This window comes from Protopterus annectens, chromosome 2.part0 (genome assembly GCF_019279795.1).
Source record: "Protopterus annectens isolate FY-2018-M chromosome 2.part0, PAN1.0, whole genome shotgun sequence".
Classification (NCBI taxonomy): Eukaryota; Metazoa; Chordata; order Ceratodontiformes; family Protopteridae; genus Protopterus; species Protopterus annectens.
The window spans coordinates 395,298,138-395,318,012 of record NC_056728.1 but is presented as its reverse complement, the minus strand read 5'-3'; the positions used below and the strand labels follow the sequence as shown (position 1 = coordinate 395,318,012).

Genomic DNA, 19,875 nt, shown 5'->3' with positions numbered 1-19,875 from the left:
TTCTAAAGACTAGTGTGGTCTCCTTTAAGGCCCCCGAGCGGAAAACAGTACTCAAGCCGCTGAATCACTTACAAATGCCTTCTACCAGCACCTGCAGGACTGCATGGATAAGGCAATCCCAAGCAAAACAAAGACTCTTTGTACCAAAGGCAAGCATCCAGTCTGGTGGACCCCAGCCATAAACAAACTCTACAACAAAAGGAGGAAGCTACTACAAGATAGAGCAAAATCCTTAAAAGGTAAGACACCCTTGATCACTATAAGTAAAAACTAAGAGCTCTCATAAAATCATCCAAAGCAAATTTCGAGAGAAAAATAGCTAAAGACTCAAAAGACAATCATAAGGCCTTCTTTAGCTATGTTAGAAACCTGGGAGGAAACTCCCAGATATGCTCAGAGCTAGTTCAAAATGATGTGAAGATTACTGATCCTACAGACATTGCCAACATACTGGCTGACAGGTTCAGTGCAAACTTCTCCCCTCCCCCAAAAGGAGAGATATCTATACCAAACGATTGCAGCCCCCAAACATCTCCAGCGCCCAAGTGAGAACTGCTCTCTCCAAAGCAAAAACACAGCATCCATGGGACCTGATGGTGTCCCCGGCTGTGTGCTCCATGAACTCAATGAGGAATTAAACCCACAGCTAGGACAGCTGTTTAATCAAAGTCTTACCTCTGGATACGCACCAGGAGTGGCGCACTGCAACTGTGGTACCACTTCACAAAGGCGGTGCCTCCACCGACCCTGGAAATTACCGCCCATTAGCTTGACAAGCCTTATCTGCAAAGCCATGGAGAGGATCATAATGGACCTCATAAATAAAGACATAGGGAATTTGCAGACTTTGGATCCAACCCAGTTTGGCTTTGTCAAAGGCAGATCATGCCTTTTAAACTTGGTTGACTTTTTCAAACAGTCACCAAAGCCATTGATGAGGGAAAGGCAGTCCATACAGCCTACCTCGATCTGGCTAAGGCCTTCGATACAATACCCCATTCGGGTATCATTGAAAAACTCATCAGCTTAAATGTCAACCCATACATCACAAGATGGGTTGCAAACTGGCTGAGTGACAGAACCCACAGGGTCAGAGCTGCTGGCGCCATGTCAGACTCAAAGCCTGTCACAAGTGGTGTCCCACAGGGCTCAGTCCTGGGCCCACTCTTGTTTGGCATCTACTTTTCCGGTACAAGCAAACACAGGAGGGTTATGGCTGACAAAGTTTGCAGATGACTGCAAACTGGGCGCCATAGTAGAAAACACATCTGACACAGATATCCTTCAGAAGGGTCTCACAGAAACGGATAACTGGTGCCAGAGCCACGGCCTAAAGTTAAATGCCAAAAAATGCATAGTCATACCCTTCGGGAAAAACAAGGTTACCCCTAGCTACCAAATAGGTGGCAATCCACTGAGCACAGAAGAAGTTATCAGGGACCTGGGGACCCAGGTTGATAGTAGTCTGTCATTCGACACCCATGTAGCTAAAGTAGTTAGGAAGACCTTCTACATTGCCCACCTTATCATGAAGGGATTCTCATCTAGATCAAGGGAGGTCATAGTCTCCCTTTACTCATCACTCATCAGACCAATGATTGAGTACAATGCCCCATTCGAATGTATCTGACCCGACACTTGCAGCAGCTGGAGAGGCCACAAAGTTCCTCACCAAAAGGATAAAGGGTCTCAAAAATCTGTCCTATGCTGCCCGACTGAAAGAACTCCAGCTCTATTCAGTCGCCACGCTTGCTCAGAGGTGACCTTTGCCTAACATACAAGGCCATGTCAAACCCAGATTTGATGAATATGCTTCACCTCAAAAATCTAGATCCATCAGAGCCACAAGGGCGGAGACTTAAACCTTGACACGGCTATTAATAGGACGTGCTGGAGGGATAGATTCATCACCCAAAGACTCCCTATGCTGTGGAACAAAATCCCGGTACATGTGAGGCAGAGCACCTCGCTGGCCCTGTTCAAGAGAAATCTTGACCAATGGATGGGAGATCGCAGATATACCCCAGGGATTACCTCAGTGTCACTGCTCGACAGAGGCACAGAAAAATAATGGGTATAGTTCCCCATACTAAAGGGGTGGCCTAAGCCACAAAACGATGGGCTAGGCTTGTAAATGCCCTCGGGCAGATAGCCTAGTATGAACCTATGAACCTATGAACCTATATATATGTATATATATATATATATATATATATATATATATATATGTGTGTTATTAATTATTAGCATCACTCACTGTTGTCTATATTAGATTCAGAAATAAATTAGAACTAAATCTAAATACTCCTAATGTAAGTTAATACTTTTAAAAATCTAGAGTGACATTGACAAATGAAAACTGGATCAAAAAATAAAAAAAAAAATACAAAACAAAATATAAAAATAATAACAAATATAAAAATATTAAAAATACACAAAAAGTAAATACAATAAGCAGTGTGTAAACTTTGAGTTTGAAATGTCCCATATAAACCATAACACGCGAGTCCACTTAATGAAAGATGCAATGTGGTCATTTTCAAAGTTTCTGCACACTTTTCAAAGAACGATAGTAATTCAGTCATAGTGGATGAAAGGAGTTCAGCCTAAGTTGCCAAAATAACATGTCTTTCCAGGCTGTTGTTGACATCACCTTCCGGAAACTCAGGATCTATTTTCTCGAGTATCTGGAACCTGAAGCCAGTATGTCTCTTATGAGTGATCAAATGTTTAGAGAGAGGACTATTATAACATTTAGCTTGAATTTCAGCCAAGTGTCCTGAATTATTATACTTATGCTGTTAGAAATGTTAAGGCAGAAGTATTTGAATCTGAGTAAAATAATTTAATTGAAAAGTAGCAGAATGAAATTTTGATGAAAATATGTTGCAGAGATATGTAGATTTATTTACTAGATTAGGCCACCTACAAGGGAAATGCCATAACAAAATAATTCCTGATGTAGTACCAATAATGTTTTTCCAAGGAGAGATCCTGAAGGTCTCAATGAGAGAACAAGGGAAGAAATAAAACAGAGACAAAATCCTAAAAGTGACTTAGAATCTGCTAGACTTGCATAAATGAGTCAATACCATGGCTGTTTTCATGAGCATGATTAGCATATACATACCAGGATATTAATAAAGAAATTATAACGTAAGACAATCCACTGCAGACTATTGAGGAAGCCATTTTAACTATACTGAATGAAAAGTATTTTTCTGTGCCATGTTTTGATAATCAGCCTGGATGAAGTCAGTTTAAAGCCATGTGATTTCAATACATAGAGTTATTCCACATGGTTGTGGTACAAATGATAGAAGCTTTGGCTGGTATAGCCAAAATAACAAAAAAAATAATTCAGTCTATCATGCCTTCTCTATCATACAACTGTCAACCATCTGCATAGTGAACTAATGTGAGTTGATGTTATAATGGTCGATCTTAGTGATGACTGGCCAACCTCATGGAACCCCCACACAAGGCTGTGGATATACAAGGGTACCTGCTCTTTGTGCTGACATCTGTCTTTGTACTGATTGCTACTTCAGAGTTTTTTAAAGTTTATCTTCAGTTTCTATGCTGACATCTCTTACAGGTTTTCTTGTATTAACATCATGAATTAAGTCAGTAATCAAAGCTACACAATGCAGAAATTTCCATAGAAACTGTTTGGATTTCAATGTGTGTGATAGGCTAATTCTTTTCATCATGATGAATACATATCATCATACACTTTTTATTTGTTACTAACCTTATGTTTACATATGGGACATTTGACAGTGCTTCCCAAATTTAGCAGAGCTTGAACATCTCTCCCTTCCAAAAATGTAGTACACTTTTAAAAACGTGGCTGTAACACAATGGCATAATGCTGACTCAGTAATCTTAGCTTCAGGTTTATCACAGTCTATAGGAGTTATTTCATGTACAACATGTAAGCCAGTTTTCAAATTGCATTACTAGTATTCTTCTCAGTGTCAGTGGAAGAGAATCTGGCTTTGTGACCCTGCCTTCCACATCTAAAGCAAGTTATTTCATTACTTGATACTTTTTGTTTCACATAAGATTGCACATTCTGTACTGAAACTTTAAGTTCAGAAGCATATAATTCAGTTTTAAACAATGAATCAGAGACCAATAACCATTATATTAAAGTTACTAACTTGATGGAGCTCTGGGAATCAGTTTGCAATATGCACTTCCCCAAATTGCTAGGTAATACCCCTTTAAATTTGCCCACTATTACAATGTGTAACCTTTTTATTTTGTTACATTTATCAGGATCCAACTACAATTTTATACTGTGTTTTACATCATGCATCTGGGCTCCTACCAGTTTGTAAGCATGTAAAGTCTAGTTGTGAATTGTTATAGTTTGCTCTTCAGAAGTTACCCAGTCCTGGCTAATAGTTTCTTCTTAAAATTTTTTCATAATTGGTGCAACCAGGCCATGTCCAGGATTCTGACTTATTCAGGTTTTCCCATGTGCTATACTTTCAAAAGTTACCAAATAAGATGCAATGTCATCTTTCCTACTTTTTTTTTTTAAACAGCAGATGCAGTTCAGCAGGCCAGACTAGCAATTATGGTACCATTGTGGTGGGGCCCTTCAACTGATGCCCTAATTTACTGCCATATATCTACTTCTAGTTTCTGGCCCTTGAATATAAGACTATTTTGGATAAGTTAGGTTGAATATATGCTATTACTGTGAATTAAAAATAAAACAATATGTTTGCCAAGTTATATTTTTGCAATAGACCAAATTAAAACAGAAGTAAACTACTGAATTCCTTGATTACTCCCAGATCCAACATATCTTGCAGTTCCTCTCTCTGAATCTGCATAGGCCCAGTGTCTATACTATACTTCATGTGGGTGCACTTTGGCTTAACAGTAAACACCTTTCCAACTCCTGTAGTACTGCCGAGGTTTCCAGAATCCAGATAGTAGAGAGCAACATACTTCCTCGCCAGTCATCTTTTTTTTTTCATTTATGCTCTCTGTCCTCATATTTTCCCTCATTTGACTCATGCTTCACTCTCCTTCACATCCAATGTCCAACAATTGTACATAATGTAAATACTTTGCTCTTTATGTACACAGAATATTAATAATGCTTTATAGAAACACAGAATACAATGTGACAGGGTGAACTACAAGTTTTTTATACTAGAAGAGATTCCTAAAGATGTGAGGGGTGGTATGTGGGAAACCAAGATCGAGTACAGGGAATTATACTGGCAAATCTACTTAGAGGCCAGTAGATTCCCTGGTTTAAATGATGCAGTTTCCCTAGCCCCAGTTCTTAAATTAAGGGCAGCTAGGCTATAACAACATATAAAAGTACAAAAAATATATGTACATGATTTTATTTATATTAAACAATAATAGTATTTTATTTCTTAGTTCATTCAGTCTTTTAAATTAATTAATATTACCACTAGAGGAAGCTAAGTAATAAAGATATGTTATTTTATTTATGTATTTATAACGTGTATGATTAACTTTTGTGAATTTATTTCACTTTTATAGTACAGATAGATTGTTATATAGTTATTTATGATGTATATATTAAACAATGATATGGTATATTTATTTAGGAAAAATTTTAGAACATAGTATTTTAATATATGTCATGTTTTTTATTGGTTGGTTTGAATTAGGTGAGGGTATATAAGGCTGTTGGTGTTTTGTCATATTATCTGATGAAGTAAGTGACGAAAACGTATTGTGGATGCTGCTGTCGTTAATGCACTTTGGAGAGCCTTTATTGCTGCAATAAAAGTGTTGCTCTTTGGATATTATTTTCTGTATAAAAACATATGATTTTATGACAGTAAACAGGTACATTTAGTTTGCTGACAGAACTGTTATATCATTTCTATTTATAATTGTGTTCATTTATGCTTCATAGTGCTCTGTTGTATACCTCTCTACATGCTTGCTGCTATATTATCACTGTAATAGTGATACTGATTAAAGTTTCTTGTTCTTTGGTTACATTTCTGCAATGCCAAGCATGAAAATGGCCTGGAAGGATCATTGCTCTACCGTGATTAATAAACTTTAAATAAATAAGTATCTTTGTAAGTTAAGTACATTACACACTCCAGTGTCTTTGGAAGGTGAGGCTGACAGTTCCAAGCAGATCATGCTACAAAGATGCAGGCTCATTCTGAAACATGAAACTGGTAAAAATCTTCCAACTCATCACAATCCCTAGTTCTCACCTTCCATGCCGAATATCCTCAGATGCCAAGAAGTACTGGAAGAATGAGTCAGTGGGGCTGCATTTAATGGCTGTGGGAAGAGTAGGGGACCAGAAAGAGCAAGAATAATTTCTTCACTATTCATTCTCATCTCATACCACCCATTTTTCATCATAGGCTTCCAATCATCTCCCATACTTGCTCTGCATGGTTAGAATTTCTTATCCCTTTACTTCTCATACCTTGTTACATTCAATGTGTTTCCACGAAACTTACTCAGAATGTTCATCAACAACAATAATAGCAGTTCTCAAGCCTGTCCTTAGAAATGACTTTACTTGGACATTAGTCACTTACAGCTAATTCTGAAAGTGAATTTTTATTTATCCTTATTTTTTTTACCAGGTTAGTCCACTGGGCTAGTAGCCTCTTTTCAGTGAAGACGTGATGTGATATTTTTTTTTACAAACTAGGGGAAATGTGGGGAGAGCACCAGGGAACTTTCCTTACTTTTTTGTTAAATACCATGGCATCTTTTACTTCATCTGCGGTAACAGCAACTCACGCAGATGGGACCTAAGCTTAAAATCTCATCCGAAGGACAACACACTCAGGAGTACAGCACCCATCTTATTCTGCATTGCAGTGTTAATAATGGAAAATTAATCCAATCACCTGGTGTGGGAATAGAGCCCGTAGACTTCTGATCTATCAGCATCAAAAGCAAATGTGTTTCTTGGTGAGTCACTGACATCACAAGCTAGGTACGTGAACTAATACATGCAGATCTTTTCTGCCCATATCGCAGGTCACAAGGGCAACAATAAAGATTACATGCAGGGATAATTTTGAGTAGTCACTGAGTATTATGGCTTTGGCAGGTGGCAGAATATCAGAATACCTTAAGGAAACCCATGTGGATGTAGGAAGAACATGCAAAACCCCATGGTTTGTTCAGTTTGTAATAATACACTTCCACCCAGAATTCTGCCTTGTTCAGACCCACTATTTCAAGTTTCTAGCTGTCCTACTCTTTTGTATGCGAGTCTGAAGCTATGATACCCCTGCAGTACATTTTAAGAGTCAAGATTGTTTCTGTAGCTTTTTTCTGCTTTCAGCCCAGTGAATCATTTTTCTGTCTACCTCTGCCTCTCACCAATCAACACACACACACACACACACACACACACACACACACACACACACACACACACACACACACACACACAATGTTTCACTTATGTTTGATTACTTTGCTCCCAGCTAACACTGCAACAAGAATTTCTCTGCTATACTATTCAACTTCTAACATTCTGTCAGAAGTCTTAATGATCAGAAGTTACTTCAGTTCTCGGCATCAGTTACTATTTTTGTGCTCACTATTGTTTGTTTTCATTCTGTTGAGACTGACTATGTGATGGTTATTTCTTGTGACTGGATTTAGCAGGCAATCATAAACCTAATTTCAGCAATAGGAGCAAAAGAAAAAGTACAGTTTTGTACCTACCATAAATGTAGATGTTCGAGTGTTCACCCTGCTGCAGTCATCACACTTGGGTTATCCTGCCATCAGGCAGTCCCGCAGTCGGCCAGAATTCCAAAGTCTTGGTCCGGCGTCAGTTGCTGTCGCTTCTTCCCTGACGTCAGTGCACCAGGGGTATATAAGAGGCATCCGACTCCATTTTCTTCAGTCTTTTCTTGCCCCAGATGTCAGGTGCCCCCAATAGGTAGGCAAAATATATATATATATATATATATAGCTAGATACAAATAATACAAAACATTTAGTTACAAGCAAATACACCACAGAGGTAGTATAGGATAAAGAAGTAAAAGATAAGTTGAGCTATTCAAGAGGGGATGGAGGGAGGGTAACCTGGACTGCAGCAGGGTGAACACTCGAACATCTACATTTATGGTAGGTACAAAACTGTACTATGCTCATCGTGTTACCCTGCTGCAGTCATCACACTTGGGTTGAATCCCAAAGCTAAGGAAGGGAGGTGGAGTTAAACAGGGTTAGAAGAAGCTAGCAGGCCCTGCAAAACTGCAGTGGCAAAACCAGCTCTAGTCTTAGAATATAGAGGTAAGTGGTAGTGCTTGGTAAAGGTGTGCACTGAACTCCAAGTTGCAGCTTCCAGAATATCCTTGGTTGGCACTCCCCTGAGAAAGGCTGCTGATGTAGCTGTAGCCCTGGCGGAGTAGGATCTAATGTTAGCAGGTACCGGTTTCCCATGATGCGTGTAGCTGAACTGTATGCAATGCCCTATCCATTTAGAAATGGTCTGTTTTGAAATAGCCTTTCCTTGTGATCCTGTTGCATAGGCTACAAAGAGCTGGTCAGTTTTTCTGAAAGCCTTAGTCTTATCCAAGTAGTAACGTAATTGCTTGTGAATGTCCAAAGAGTGCAGCAGTCTTTCTCCTTTGTTCTGTGGATTAGGGAAAAAGGTGGGCAAATGAATGGTTTGGTTTAGGGCCACACTGGATACCACCTTTGGCATAAAGGAAGCTTTAGTTCGTAGAGAGACTCTGTCTTGGTGAAAAATAAGGAAAGGTTCTACTGCCACTAGTGCCTGCAGCTCTGAGACTCTTCTTGCTGTGGTTATTGCTAGTAGCAGGGCAGTTTTCCATGAAAGAAATTTTAATTCAGCTGAGAAAGCTGGTTCAAAGGGCGGCAGTGTAAGCTTTTCCAGGACAAAGTTGAGATCCCAAGTAGGTGTTGGTGCTCTCCTTGGCGGTCTTATGTTCTTAGCCCCTCTGAGGTACTGTTTTAGAAGTGGATGTGAGAATAAAGGAGGATCTGTGTTGTAATGAGCTGAAATTGCTGAGGCGTGGATCTTAATAGATGAAAAGGAAAGTCCTTTGTGCAACATCTCAGTTAGGTATTGCAGAATCTGAGCAATGTTTGGATCAAGCGGATTTTGGCCTTTAGCTTGGTTCCAGGCACAGAATCTTTTCCATTTGTCTGAATAGATTTTCCTGGTGCTGGGCCTCCTGGCCTCCAGAATGACATCCATAACAGCTTTGGGAAGAGGTGTTGGCTGGTTGTTCAGGTTATTTGCCATGCGGCCAGGTTTAAAGTTTTTAGCTGGCTGTGTAGAATCTGATTGTCTCACTGGGTGAGCAGGTGAGGAATCTGTGGTAAAATCCATGGTGGACTGTGGGCCATGTTCCTTAGGATTGGATACCAATGCTGGTGTGGTCAGTCTGGTGCAATGAGAATCATTTGTGGCCTCTCTAATCTTACTTTCAGCAGCACCTTTGTTAGAAGGGGCAATGGAGGGAAGGCATATACTGTCAACCTTTTCCAAGTGAATGAGAGTGCGTCCACTTTCCAAGCTTGAGGGTGGAATGCCCTTGTGCAGAATTTCGATATCTGATAGTTTTGGGGCAAACAGGTCTATGTGTGGGAGTCCCCATTTTTGAGTTATCATTGCAAATACTTGTGGATCCAGTTTCCACTCGTGAGGATCCATGATGTTCCTGCTTAGGTCGTCTGCCAATGTGTTCTTTTTTCCTGGCAGAAATTGAGCTTGTAATTGAACTTGGTAAGTCAGTGCTGTGTTCCACAAGGTCATAGCTTGCCTGCATAGAGGATAGGAGTGTGTACCCCCTTGCTTGTATATGTACCACATTACTGTGGTATTGTCTGTGCTTATTATGAGTTGTCCTGGATGCAAGAGGTCCTTGAAGGCTGTCAGAGTGTTCTGTACAGCTAGTATTTCTTTTTGATTGATGTGCAGATTTCTTTGATCTGTAGTCCATTTGCCTTGAACGCACTGACCTGCCATGTGTGCCTCCCAGGCATAGTCTGATGCATCTGTTGTCATAGTTTGCCTGGCTGGGGGTAAGGTGAAAGGCTGACCCTTGTTGAGGTGACATGCCTGTGACCACCATAGAAACTCCTGTTGTAGGCAGGGAATGAGAAGTATCATTGTTTCCAAGCTGTGGCTGTGTTGAGTCCATACGCTTTTCAGGTACCATTGTAATTTCCTCATATGCAGTTTTGCAAATGGTATTAGTAGTATGCAAGATGCCATGAATCCCAAGGCCTGCAGAATTTTTCTTGCAGGGAGTTGGGTCTTTGTTGCCATTATTTTGAAGTATTGAGTTAGGTGTAGTTGCTTTTCTGGCATGAGATAAGCCATCTGGGCCGTTGTATTCAGGCTGGCACCCAGGAATGTCATGGTCTGTGAGGGCACTAGTTTTGATTTCTTTTCATTTACTGTGTACCCTAGGCAACTTAGAAGGTGTTTGACAAATGCCAGATGTTGTAAGAGAATGTTCTTGCTTTCTGCTTGGATGAGGCAATCATCCAGGTATGGGTATATTTGAATTCTTCTTTGTCTGCAGTATGCAATTACTGATGCCAGGCATTTTGTGAAGACCCTGGGCACAGTAGATAAGCCAAAGGGCAGTGCAGAGAATTGGTAATGGGTTGAACCTGCAATGAAGCGGAGGTATATTCTGCAATTTTGTCTGATAGGGACATGCGGGTATGCCTCCTTGAGGTCCAACGTTACAAGCCAAGCCTTCTTGCCCAACATGGGAAGAAGCTGCTGTAGTGTTAGCATCTTGAATTTTGGAACTTGCAAGTAGGTATTTAGAATTGAAAGGTCCAGAATAGGTCTCCATGCATTGTCCTTTCTGGGGACTAGAAAGAGCCTTGAGTAAAATCCTTGTCCTTGTTCCTGTGTAGGTACCAGTTGAATGGCTCTCATGTCCATGAGAGCTGCAATTTGTCTTTGTGCCTCTGCCCATTGATTTGGTGGCAGGTTTGGCATTCCTTTTCTCCTTGGCAAAGTGTGAAAATGGAATCTGTATCCTTGTGAGATAATGTTTAGGACCCATTTGTCCTTTGTGATTATGCACCAGTTGTCTGCATAAAGTGCTAATTTTCCTCCCAAGGGAGCTGCCAAGAGAGCTTTTCTTGGCAGATTGAGGGTTAAGTCATTGTGTCTGTCTCCTAGTAGTTTGGGGCCTGTCTTCTCCTGGCCTTTGTGTTGCAGTGCCCCATTGACGAGGTTTGTAAGGGATTTGTGCTTGACCTCTACCCCTTGGGCGTCTGTATTTACCCCTCTGTGGTCTGTCTGAAGCTGGAAAGGACCAATTCTTTGTTGGACAATTTCTGCTGAAGCGAGGGGGTTGTACCTGCAAGAAATCTTTGACCGTCTGCATAGACTTTGCCTTATCCTCCATTTTCTTTAAAACCTCTTCTGCCTTAACTCCAAATAAGACATCCTGCTGTAAAGGTGCATCTAGCAATTTTGCTTTAACATGATCAGGCAAGGTTTGTTCCTTCAACCAAGCATGTCTACATATGACAGACCCAGTAACAGCTGCTCTGCATGAAGCTTCTAGAGAATCAAATCCACATTGTAAAGTGTGTTTCCCCACCTGTTCAGCTGCGTGTAGCAGATCCTGCATTTCCTTGAATTCAGACTGTTGAGAGTGTGTGCTCATCTTTTGCTTTAATTGAGACATTAGGAATTGCTGATATTTCAGCATGTGGAATTGACAATTTAGTGCTCTCATAGCAAGAGTAGCTGAGGTATAAACCTTCTTCCCCCACCTATCTAATGCTCTGGAGTCCCTTTCAGAGGGCACAGGATTTTTAGCCATAGAAGCCTTAGCCCCTTTGGGTCCTTGAGAGATTGTCTCTGGATCAGCAACAGGGCTTTTATAAAGGAATTTGTGAGAGTCGGGTACTCTATAATATCTGTCTGGTTTGGCTGGAGCAGGGGGCAGAGAGTCCGGATTTAGACTAGATTCCAAGTAGACATCATCCACAATGTCTAAAACTGGAGGGATAGCAAGGGGTCTGTGTTGGGGAAGTAAAAGAAACTCTCAGAGTCTTTTCTTTGAGTCAGAGTAGTCCTGACCTTCCTAGTGGAAGTGTTCCCTCATGGTATGAAGGGTTTCCCCGAAGGAGTAATCTTCAGGGGGAGATGCTGAGGGAATGGAGTCTTCAGCATCAGAGTTTTCATAAGGGGGGAAAGTATAATCCTGTTCCTCAGAGGAGTCTGAGGAAATAGAAACTTGATCAGAAGAGGCATACTCCTCCTCTTGCCTTGGCCTTTTGTCTGGGGGGGGGGGTTGGGAGCCCCTTATCAGAGTAAATCTTCATCCATTTTAAGCATCTGTTTCTTGGGCATGGGGCCTTGAACCGGGGACTGAACAACCCTTTTAGGCTTTAAAGGAGTCTTAAGCTTAGCATAAGATTTTATAGTGAGAGTCGTCGGTCTGAAGACACCTTCTGAGGCCGAAGGCATTTCCATAGCACTGGCTTCTCCCTCTGTAATGCTGTTGGTAGGGCCTAAAGGAAATGGCTGCGTCGGCCTAGTACTCTCTGCTAGAGGATCCAAAGTGGTCTGGGGTTCCAATTCTGCGGTCACCAGGGGCTGCGTAGGCGCCTCGCTGAAAACTGGAGAACCGGCGACCGGGCCAGCCGAGGCCTCGGAGTCTGGCTTGGATCTAGGCTGCCTGTCCTTATCTTTGCATTTTTTATGCACGCCGGTAGTCGGTTGCTCCGACGGCATAGTATAATTGAATTTCCTACCGAAGTAGTGTCGAGTAAAATCAAAATGTCCCTTTATAGTTCGTTTATTGAACCTAGCACAAAACCGACAACCGGTGACGTCATGGTTTGGGCCTAGGCAACGTATACAGTAAGAATGAAAGTCCTTATGACGTATTTGCTTCCCACAAGAAATACAATTGTTAACATTTTCTGACATCGGACTGAGGCAAGAAAAGGTTCCCCAACGGGGTACTTAGCTTTTGAAGACTTCGGACTGAAATTCGATTTGAAAATCTCAGGTGTCGGCCGACCGGCACGTGCGATCTGCTTCTGCTTTGGGCACCGAGTGGCAAGAAAGACTGAAGAAAATGGCGTTGGATGCCTCTTATATACCCCTGGCACACTGACATCAGGGAAGAAGCGACAGCAACCGACGCTGGACCAATACTTTGGAATTCTGGCCAACTGCGGGACCGCCTGACAGCAGGATAACTCAAGTGTGATGACTGCAGCAGGGTAACACTATGAACATCTCCTTCTCTGGCAGTCTTCAAATTAAGCCAGGTCTTATCTTTCAAGGCAGCAAATGGATTAGTACAGAAAACCAGACAGTTAATCCAAACAGCTTGGAGTTGAAAACCCTGTTGAGCATGCAGCAATGTCAACTGACTTCTATGGGAGTGAGAGTAGCTAACACAGTGAGCCATACAAGAGTTTACTAATAATACTGGACTATCCATAAGTGCTGTGCATGACAGCAAATAAAGGAAACACAGCAGGTAAACAAAACTTTTTGTCAGCTAGGTGAGAACATACCAGGTAACTGCAGTCACTCCTATATCATGGCACAGCAGCAAAACCTAAGTCACTAGTTTTAAACAATTCATAGGACACTAGCCAAACAAGTTCAATCACTTGGTAGTAAAAAAATAGCAATACATATTTTCTGGCAATTCCCTGCCCTAACCGCTCATACATTGTCAACTTTGTAAAAAATGGAGGTAGAAGTATATAAAAACACACGTTTATTTAATGGATGAATTGAAAAAAAAAGCACACACAAGTTTCCACAGTTAATTACAAAGGTATTTAAAATTTCAGTACCTAATAAGCAAGGTATACAGCCTTTAGAGGTAATTTCACCATTCTTTCTTCTCACAGGTTCAGTCTCTCATAGCATTTCCAGTGACTAGGCTGCTTACTGTAGGTTACAACTGCAGAGCTTGACTTGCCCTTCATTCAAGGTCAGTCCATAAAAACATTTGCCTAATGTTCCAAGATGCCACATCCGTAATTGATCTAACTGGATTGTTCAAATCCATTAACCACACATTTTCAGCAATAGCCTATTATGAAGCTCAGATAAGCAATTAGTGTGGTCATTATTCTATTTTATACAACCAATTACCTGCCTTGTGGTTTTGAGAATTTAACGGCATAGTCCACATTTTCTACATAAAATATTCACAATGTCATTGTATGTATCTTGTGAATCTTATATTATCTACTTCTCAGATTTTCTATTTCTGATTTCTCTCATCTAGAATCCTGACTGATTTTTGCTTACAGTATTTGATGATGAGCTTCATTTAGGTTTTTAGTGTTAATTTCAATCTAATGATCAGACAACGTCCTTACTTAAGATGAAAGTGCTCACCTAACTTTTGCAATTTGGATGTTTTTCTTCCAGTAATAAAAACATCTTGAAGATTTTGAAAAGTAGTATGATGTGTGCTGTGTACATGTGTGTGTGTTTGTTAGGTATATACCTATACATGTACATACACACACACATATAAACACATATATTTATTCATGGTTCTACTTTCCGTCACTGAAAGTACACTTTATTGAACACCAAAAGCCCGACACCAACTTAGCAAAAGTGCAGTCCAACCAAAACACCCTATTCCAAACCACGCTTCAATGAACAATGATTGGCACTTCTGGCAGTTTTTAGAAGAACAGATGAAGTGTTTTTTCTTTATTATTTATAGTAGAAACAGGAGTGGAACTTATACAGCAGTTGTAGCATCTTGATATAGATCGCGGTACAGTGAGGATAAGTAAATTTACCTTTTTCCCCACTATAGTGCAATCTCGGAGTTAGTATATATAATTTACAGGAGATATGGGAGGAGCAGGTGGGTTTCCCCCTACAAAAATGTGTTTGAAGTGTACATTTTAGTGTTTTTGATTTTTGGTTAAGTGTAGTAAGGAATAGTGTTTTTGTCTTTGAACTGCACTATTGTTTATTGGTGTTGGGTTTTTAATGTCTGGTAAAGAATAACTTTGATGCAGGAAAGTAGACCCATATATCTATCTATATATATATATATATATATATATATATATATATATATATATATATATATATATAGACACACACACACACACACACACACACACACACACACACACACGCACACAGACACACACGCACACACACACACGCACACACATGCACACATATATGGTTTCACTTTATAATCTTGAAATACTGAAATGTCAAATTTCAGTATTTCGAGATTATAAAGTCGAAAGTGCAGTTGCACAAAACTGCATAATAGCGAATGTGGAAATGTCGCATTCACCATTATGTGTTTGCGTACGTGATGTGCGGTTTGTGGATTTAGCTGGAGTTTGAGGTAAGTGGAATTTTTTTAAGAGTATTGGGTAGGGATTTTAGTGTGTGTGTGTGTGTGTGTGTGTGTGTGTGTGTGTGTGTGTGTGTGTGTGAAGTGGTGAGTTTTATGTGTTTGCATGTTTAGTATGACCTCTGAGTTAGTATATATTAATAGGGGGGTGTGGGGGTGCCGTCCCCCACATGGGGGATGCAGGGGGCTTCTCCCCTTCTTTTAGCAAGTTTGTTTGTGTGTGTGTGTTAGTTTTGTTGTGTTTGTGTGTGTTGGTTTGTTTTTTATAGTGTCGGCAGGTAGGTGTATTTGTGTTTGTGTGGTGCAGTGTTTTGTTTATGTTTTAAAGTTTCGGGTTTTTGATTTTTTGGCTTTATAGTCTCGAGATACTGAAATTTGATATTTCAGTATTTTGATATTATAAAGTGAATCCACACAGAGATATATGTATCTTAACAACTCTTCCCATTTTTTAAAGATTTTTCACATCAAATAGGAAAAGGTTCTATCAACTACCTAGATGTTACCCTAAGCAAAAACAAAAAAAAGAGGCTTTTACCTCAAATATATATTGAAAATCCACATTTTCTAATTACTGTCTTTATTTTAGCAGTGCCCACCCTCTTTTTCAAAAGAAGAGTTTGATGAGAGGCCAGTTCATTGGGTTGGCCAGGATTATATCCAGTAAAGATATATTTGATGTAGAAAGGAAAAAAACTTGAAACAATGTTTTTAGAAAGGGATTATCCACATGAACTGGTAAAAAAAGATTATTGATTATGTTTATGACAACTGGGGAAACAAATATAAACCTTTACTGGGAGAGGGTTTAACAGGTGTGAGGTCCAACAAATCATATATACTCCCTGAAAAGACTAATGGAGACAGAGAGAGTTTTTTTGAAATAGATGCGGACAAGAAAGAATTTATAAGGGCCTTGGTTTTAGAATATAGTGCAGGATCCACTATCATTAAGAATACTGTTGAAAAATATTGGGGGCTTTTTACATCTGATGAAAAAGTGAAAGATGTGGTAGGAACAAACCTTTATTCATCTGTAAAAGAGCCCCCAATCTAAAGAATATTTTGGAAAATAACACAGGTAGTAAGGGATACAAAATGGGTACAAAAAATGTGATAGCTGTGCACAATGTAAACATATTTTAGAACAATTGGTTGTTTACTTGAAAGATGCAGCTAAGACTATTATATACCCTAAGTATGGAAATTGCACTAGTAAAGGACTGGTCTATTTACCTACCTGTAGTACGTGCCCAGCTTTTTATGTCGGGAAGACCGAGAGATGCCTTAAGATGCGAATTTATGAGCATGGATATGAAAGGGGCTAAAATGATTAGCAATGCACTATTTAGGCACCCCATCAAATGTTGTAACTATAAAGGGTTTTTGTTTTGTATATTAGAGAATGTGACAAGAAACCCAAAAGAGGGGGCATGGAAAGATAATTTGGAGGCAATAGAGTTATGGTGGAAAGTAAAGCTGGATGCCACACATTATCCAGGAATTAATGACTTTGCTGCTATTTGTACGGGATCCATTCGGTTGGTTGAAGTTTCAGTACTACGAAACTCAGTTGTGTGAGACCACTTATTCGAAGTACTGAAACTTTGAAAACTGACTACGGAGATCACAATACAATGTGGAATGGGAATATTTCCTTTTCCTCACTGTAGTGTGATCTCGGAGTTGGTATATTTAAGTAGGGGGGTGTGGGGGACACAACCCCCCCACATAGGGGGTGCAGGGGGCTTGCCCCCCTGCAAAAGATGTTTTTTGTGTGTTTTTGTTTTTTTGTAGTCAGCCGACCTGGCAACTACACTTCAGTGAAAGTGCACTTTCGTTGAAATGCATTTTCGCTGAAGTGAGGATATACTTTTCTTTTTCGAACAAGTGTAATTTTGATGAAGAAAAGTAGATCCATATATATATATATATATATATATATATATATACATCCATCCTCAACCCCTTTTCCCATTTTTACACATGGGGTCAGGGTGTCACTTTACAGTGACAATCATATCAAGCCAAGGTTTACACTGCTTTGTGGATAGCCCTGACGCAGTAATTCATTTGCATGACTCACACATGCACACACTCTTACCTGTGGCCATTTTAGAATTTCCAATCCACCTACTGCATGTCTTTGGACTGTGGGAGGAAACCAGAGCACCCAGAGGAAACCCACATAACCACATGCAGACTCCATATAGAAGGCTCCCTGGTCAAGAATTGAACCAGGAAACCTCTTGCTGTGAGGTGACAGTGCTAACCACTGCACCACCATGCCCCCCCTACATATATCCCAGGTTGTATTTATGTCAAAAAAGTGGTTCAGTGGTAGAATTTTCACATACCATGTGAGCGACCAGGGTTTGATTCCTGACCAATGGCAAGATCAAAAGGGTATTTAAATAAAGTTGAATTTTATGTTAATGGCTGATTTTAAACATTTTACCTGTGTGATACACCTTTAAGACCTGATAGCAGGCTTTTTACACTAGGAGGAGATTTATTTAAAAACAGCACTTGACTTGTATATTTTAGATTCTGATTAAGTCTGTTGTATGCAGACAAAAAGCTGTATTGTGCATTACATAAGCTTAAATAAATTTGTGGTGTCAACCTTCAACAGCAGTGCCTATTTTTGGATCTATTTTGCAGCTAGTGGTTTTGTTGTTATTTGTTTGGAATATCTAGCTGTTTCTCCAACTTGTTGCATCAGTATATGACTTAAATTGCTAACATTTGTTTTCTTTTGTTTTATCTTACAGGCTGAAAAACTTGGTCAAGATTATGAAGAAATTGTATTGGCCCTTTGTGGGCCAGACAACTAAATGTGTTTCACAACATTTCTGTTCTGGAATGTATCTTCTGATATTAAATGAGTTTCTGTCAAAAATACAAAAGTAAATTTGCAATTATTTTTCATTTATTCTGTGATTAATGTATGCTTATACTGTTATTCTGTAGAAGTAAATGTTACAGTTAAAAAACTTGAAAAGACAGAAATAAAAAACAATTTCTCTTAAAATGTTTGCATGGATTATCGGTGTTAATGTACTTATAGATCATAAGAATACTTTGCATGAAACATGAAATGACACTAGCTGAAACAAACAATGCAGTGTTGCAAATTATTTCATACATTCTTGAATTATATTGGTGAATGGATTCAACATCTATTAATCAGTGAAGCATTCAATGTTTCAGACTCATACAAATTTTTGAACTGTTCTTGGAGGAATTTAAATTGTCCAAATTGCCATATATTTAACTAATTAATTCCATAGCTAATTTAATTTACTGTCTTTCCTCGGTATCTGTCATGTTGTTTTATTTATTTGTTTGTCACGGTCAGAAATCTTCATTGTTTTTTCTTGTACCACTTCTCTATAACAAATTATAATGTTAAGGTCCAAATCCATTCTTATTCATTTGTGATTACTTGACCTCCCTGGCCTTACAATTTTGTTACCCTTGACTGACTTTTCCTACTTACAATTCTAAAGATTCATGTCGTTAACACTGTTATTCCCAGAATTTGGCTAATGACAGCTTTGTAAGAAACTTACTGCTGCACACTGGAGATGTCACCCTCTCAAAAAAAAAAAATAATAAATATATATATATATGGGTCTAGGACACATGCTCGACTAGCACATGTCCGAATCACAAAACATAGAACACACATACACGAAAGCGCTTAACATCGAAAAGCACTTCCGTGTATATGTAGTTCAAAAAAACAATCTACGTTTCTGCAGGGGGGCTTTGCCCCCCTATATTCCCCACGTGGGGGGCTGTGCCCCCCACACACCCCCTACTTTATTATTCTCACTCTGAGATCACACTACAGTGGGGAAAAGGGAATTTTCCCTTACGTGCACTGTAGTCCGATCTACGAAACAGGCACACATATACGGAAGCGCTTGTCGATGTTAAGCGCTTTTGTGTATGTGCTCGATGTTTTGTGATTTGGACATATGCTAGACAAGCATGTGTCCGGATCCCAGATATATATATATATATAAAATGTACATACACACACGCACACACACACACACACACACACACACACACATATATATATATATATATATATATATATATATATATATATATATATACACTCACATATACACACCCCCACACACACACATGTTTGCATGAGTATGTTTCTTTGAAAATTCCTGTGCTGTGTGCTTGCTCAGGTTGGTCCAACAGACAATTGCTTGCATTGCTCAGGTGGCTAATTCATAATTGTGTAAATTAGCTTTTAATACAGAGATGTGGGTGACTGCAGTGGTGCAGTGGTTAGCGTTGCCACCTCACAGCAAGAGGTCCTCCAGTTCAATCCTTGGCTAGGGTGCCGTCTGTGCAGAGTCTGCATGTCCTCCCTGTGGTCGCGTGGGTTTTCTCCGGGTGCTGCGGTTTCCTCCCGCATCCCAAAGACATGCCGTAGGTGGATTGGACACTAAAT

The 19,875-nt window shown here is 39.8% G+C and overlaps 1 protein-coding gene across 2 annotated transcripts in view; it reads left to right on the top strand.

Annotated features, from left to right (window-relative positions):
* Nucleotides 1-18,426, top strand: part of LOC122793102 (annexin A1-like) — a 280,484-nt gene extending 262,058 nt beyond the window's left edge. For both annotated transcript variants that reach the window (XM_044060833.1, XM_044060834.1), the window contains exon 13: nt 18,167-18,426. In XM_044060833.1, the coding sequence (XP_043916768.1) occupies nt 18,167-18,229 (63 nt within the window). In that variant the 3' untranslated portion in view covers nt 18,230-18,426. The remainder of the gene's footprint in view (nt 1-18,166) is intronic.
* Nucleotides 18,427-19,875: the final 1,449 nt, after the last annotated feature.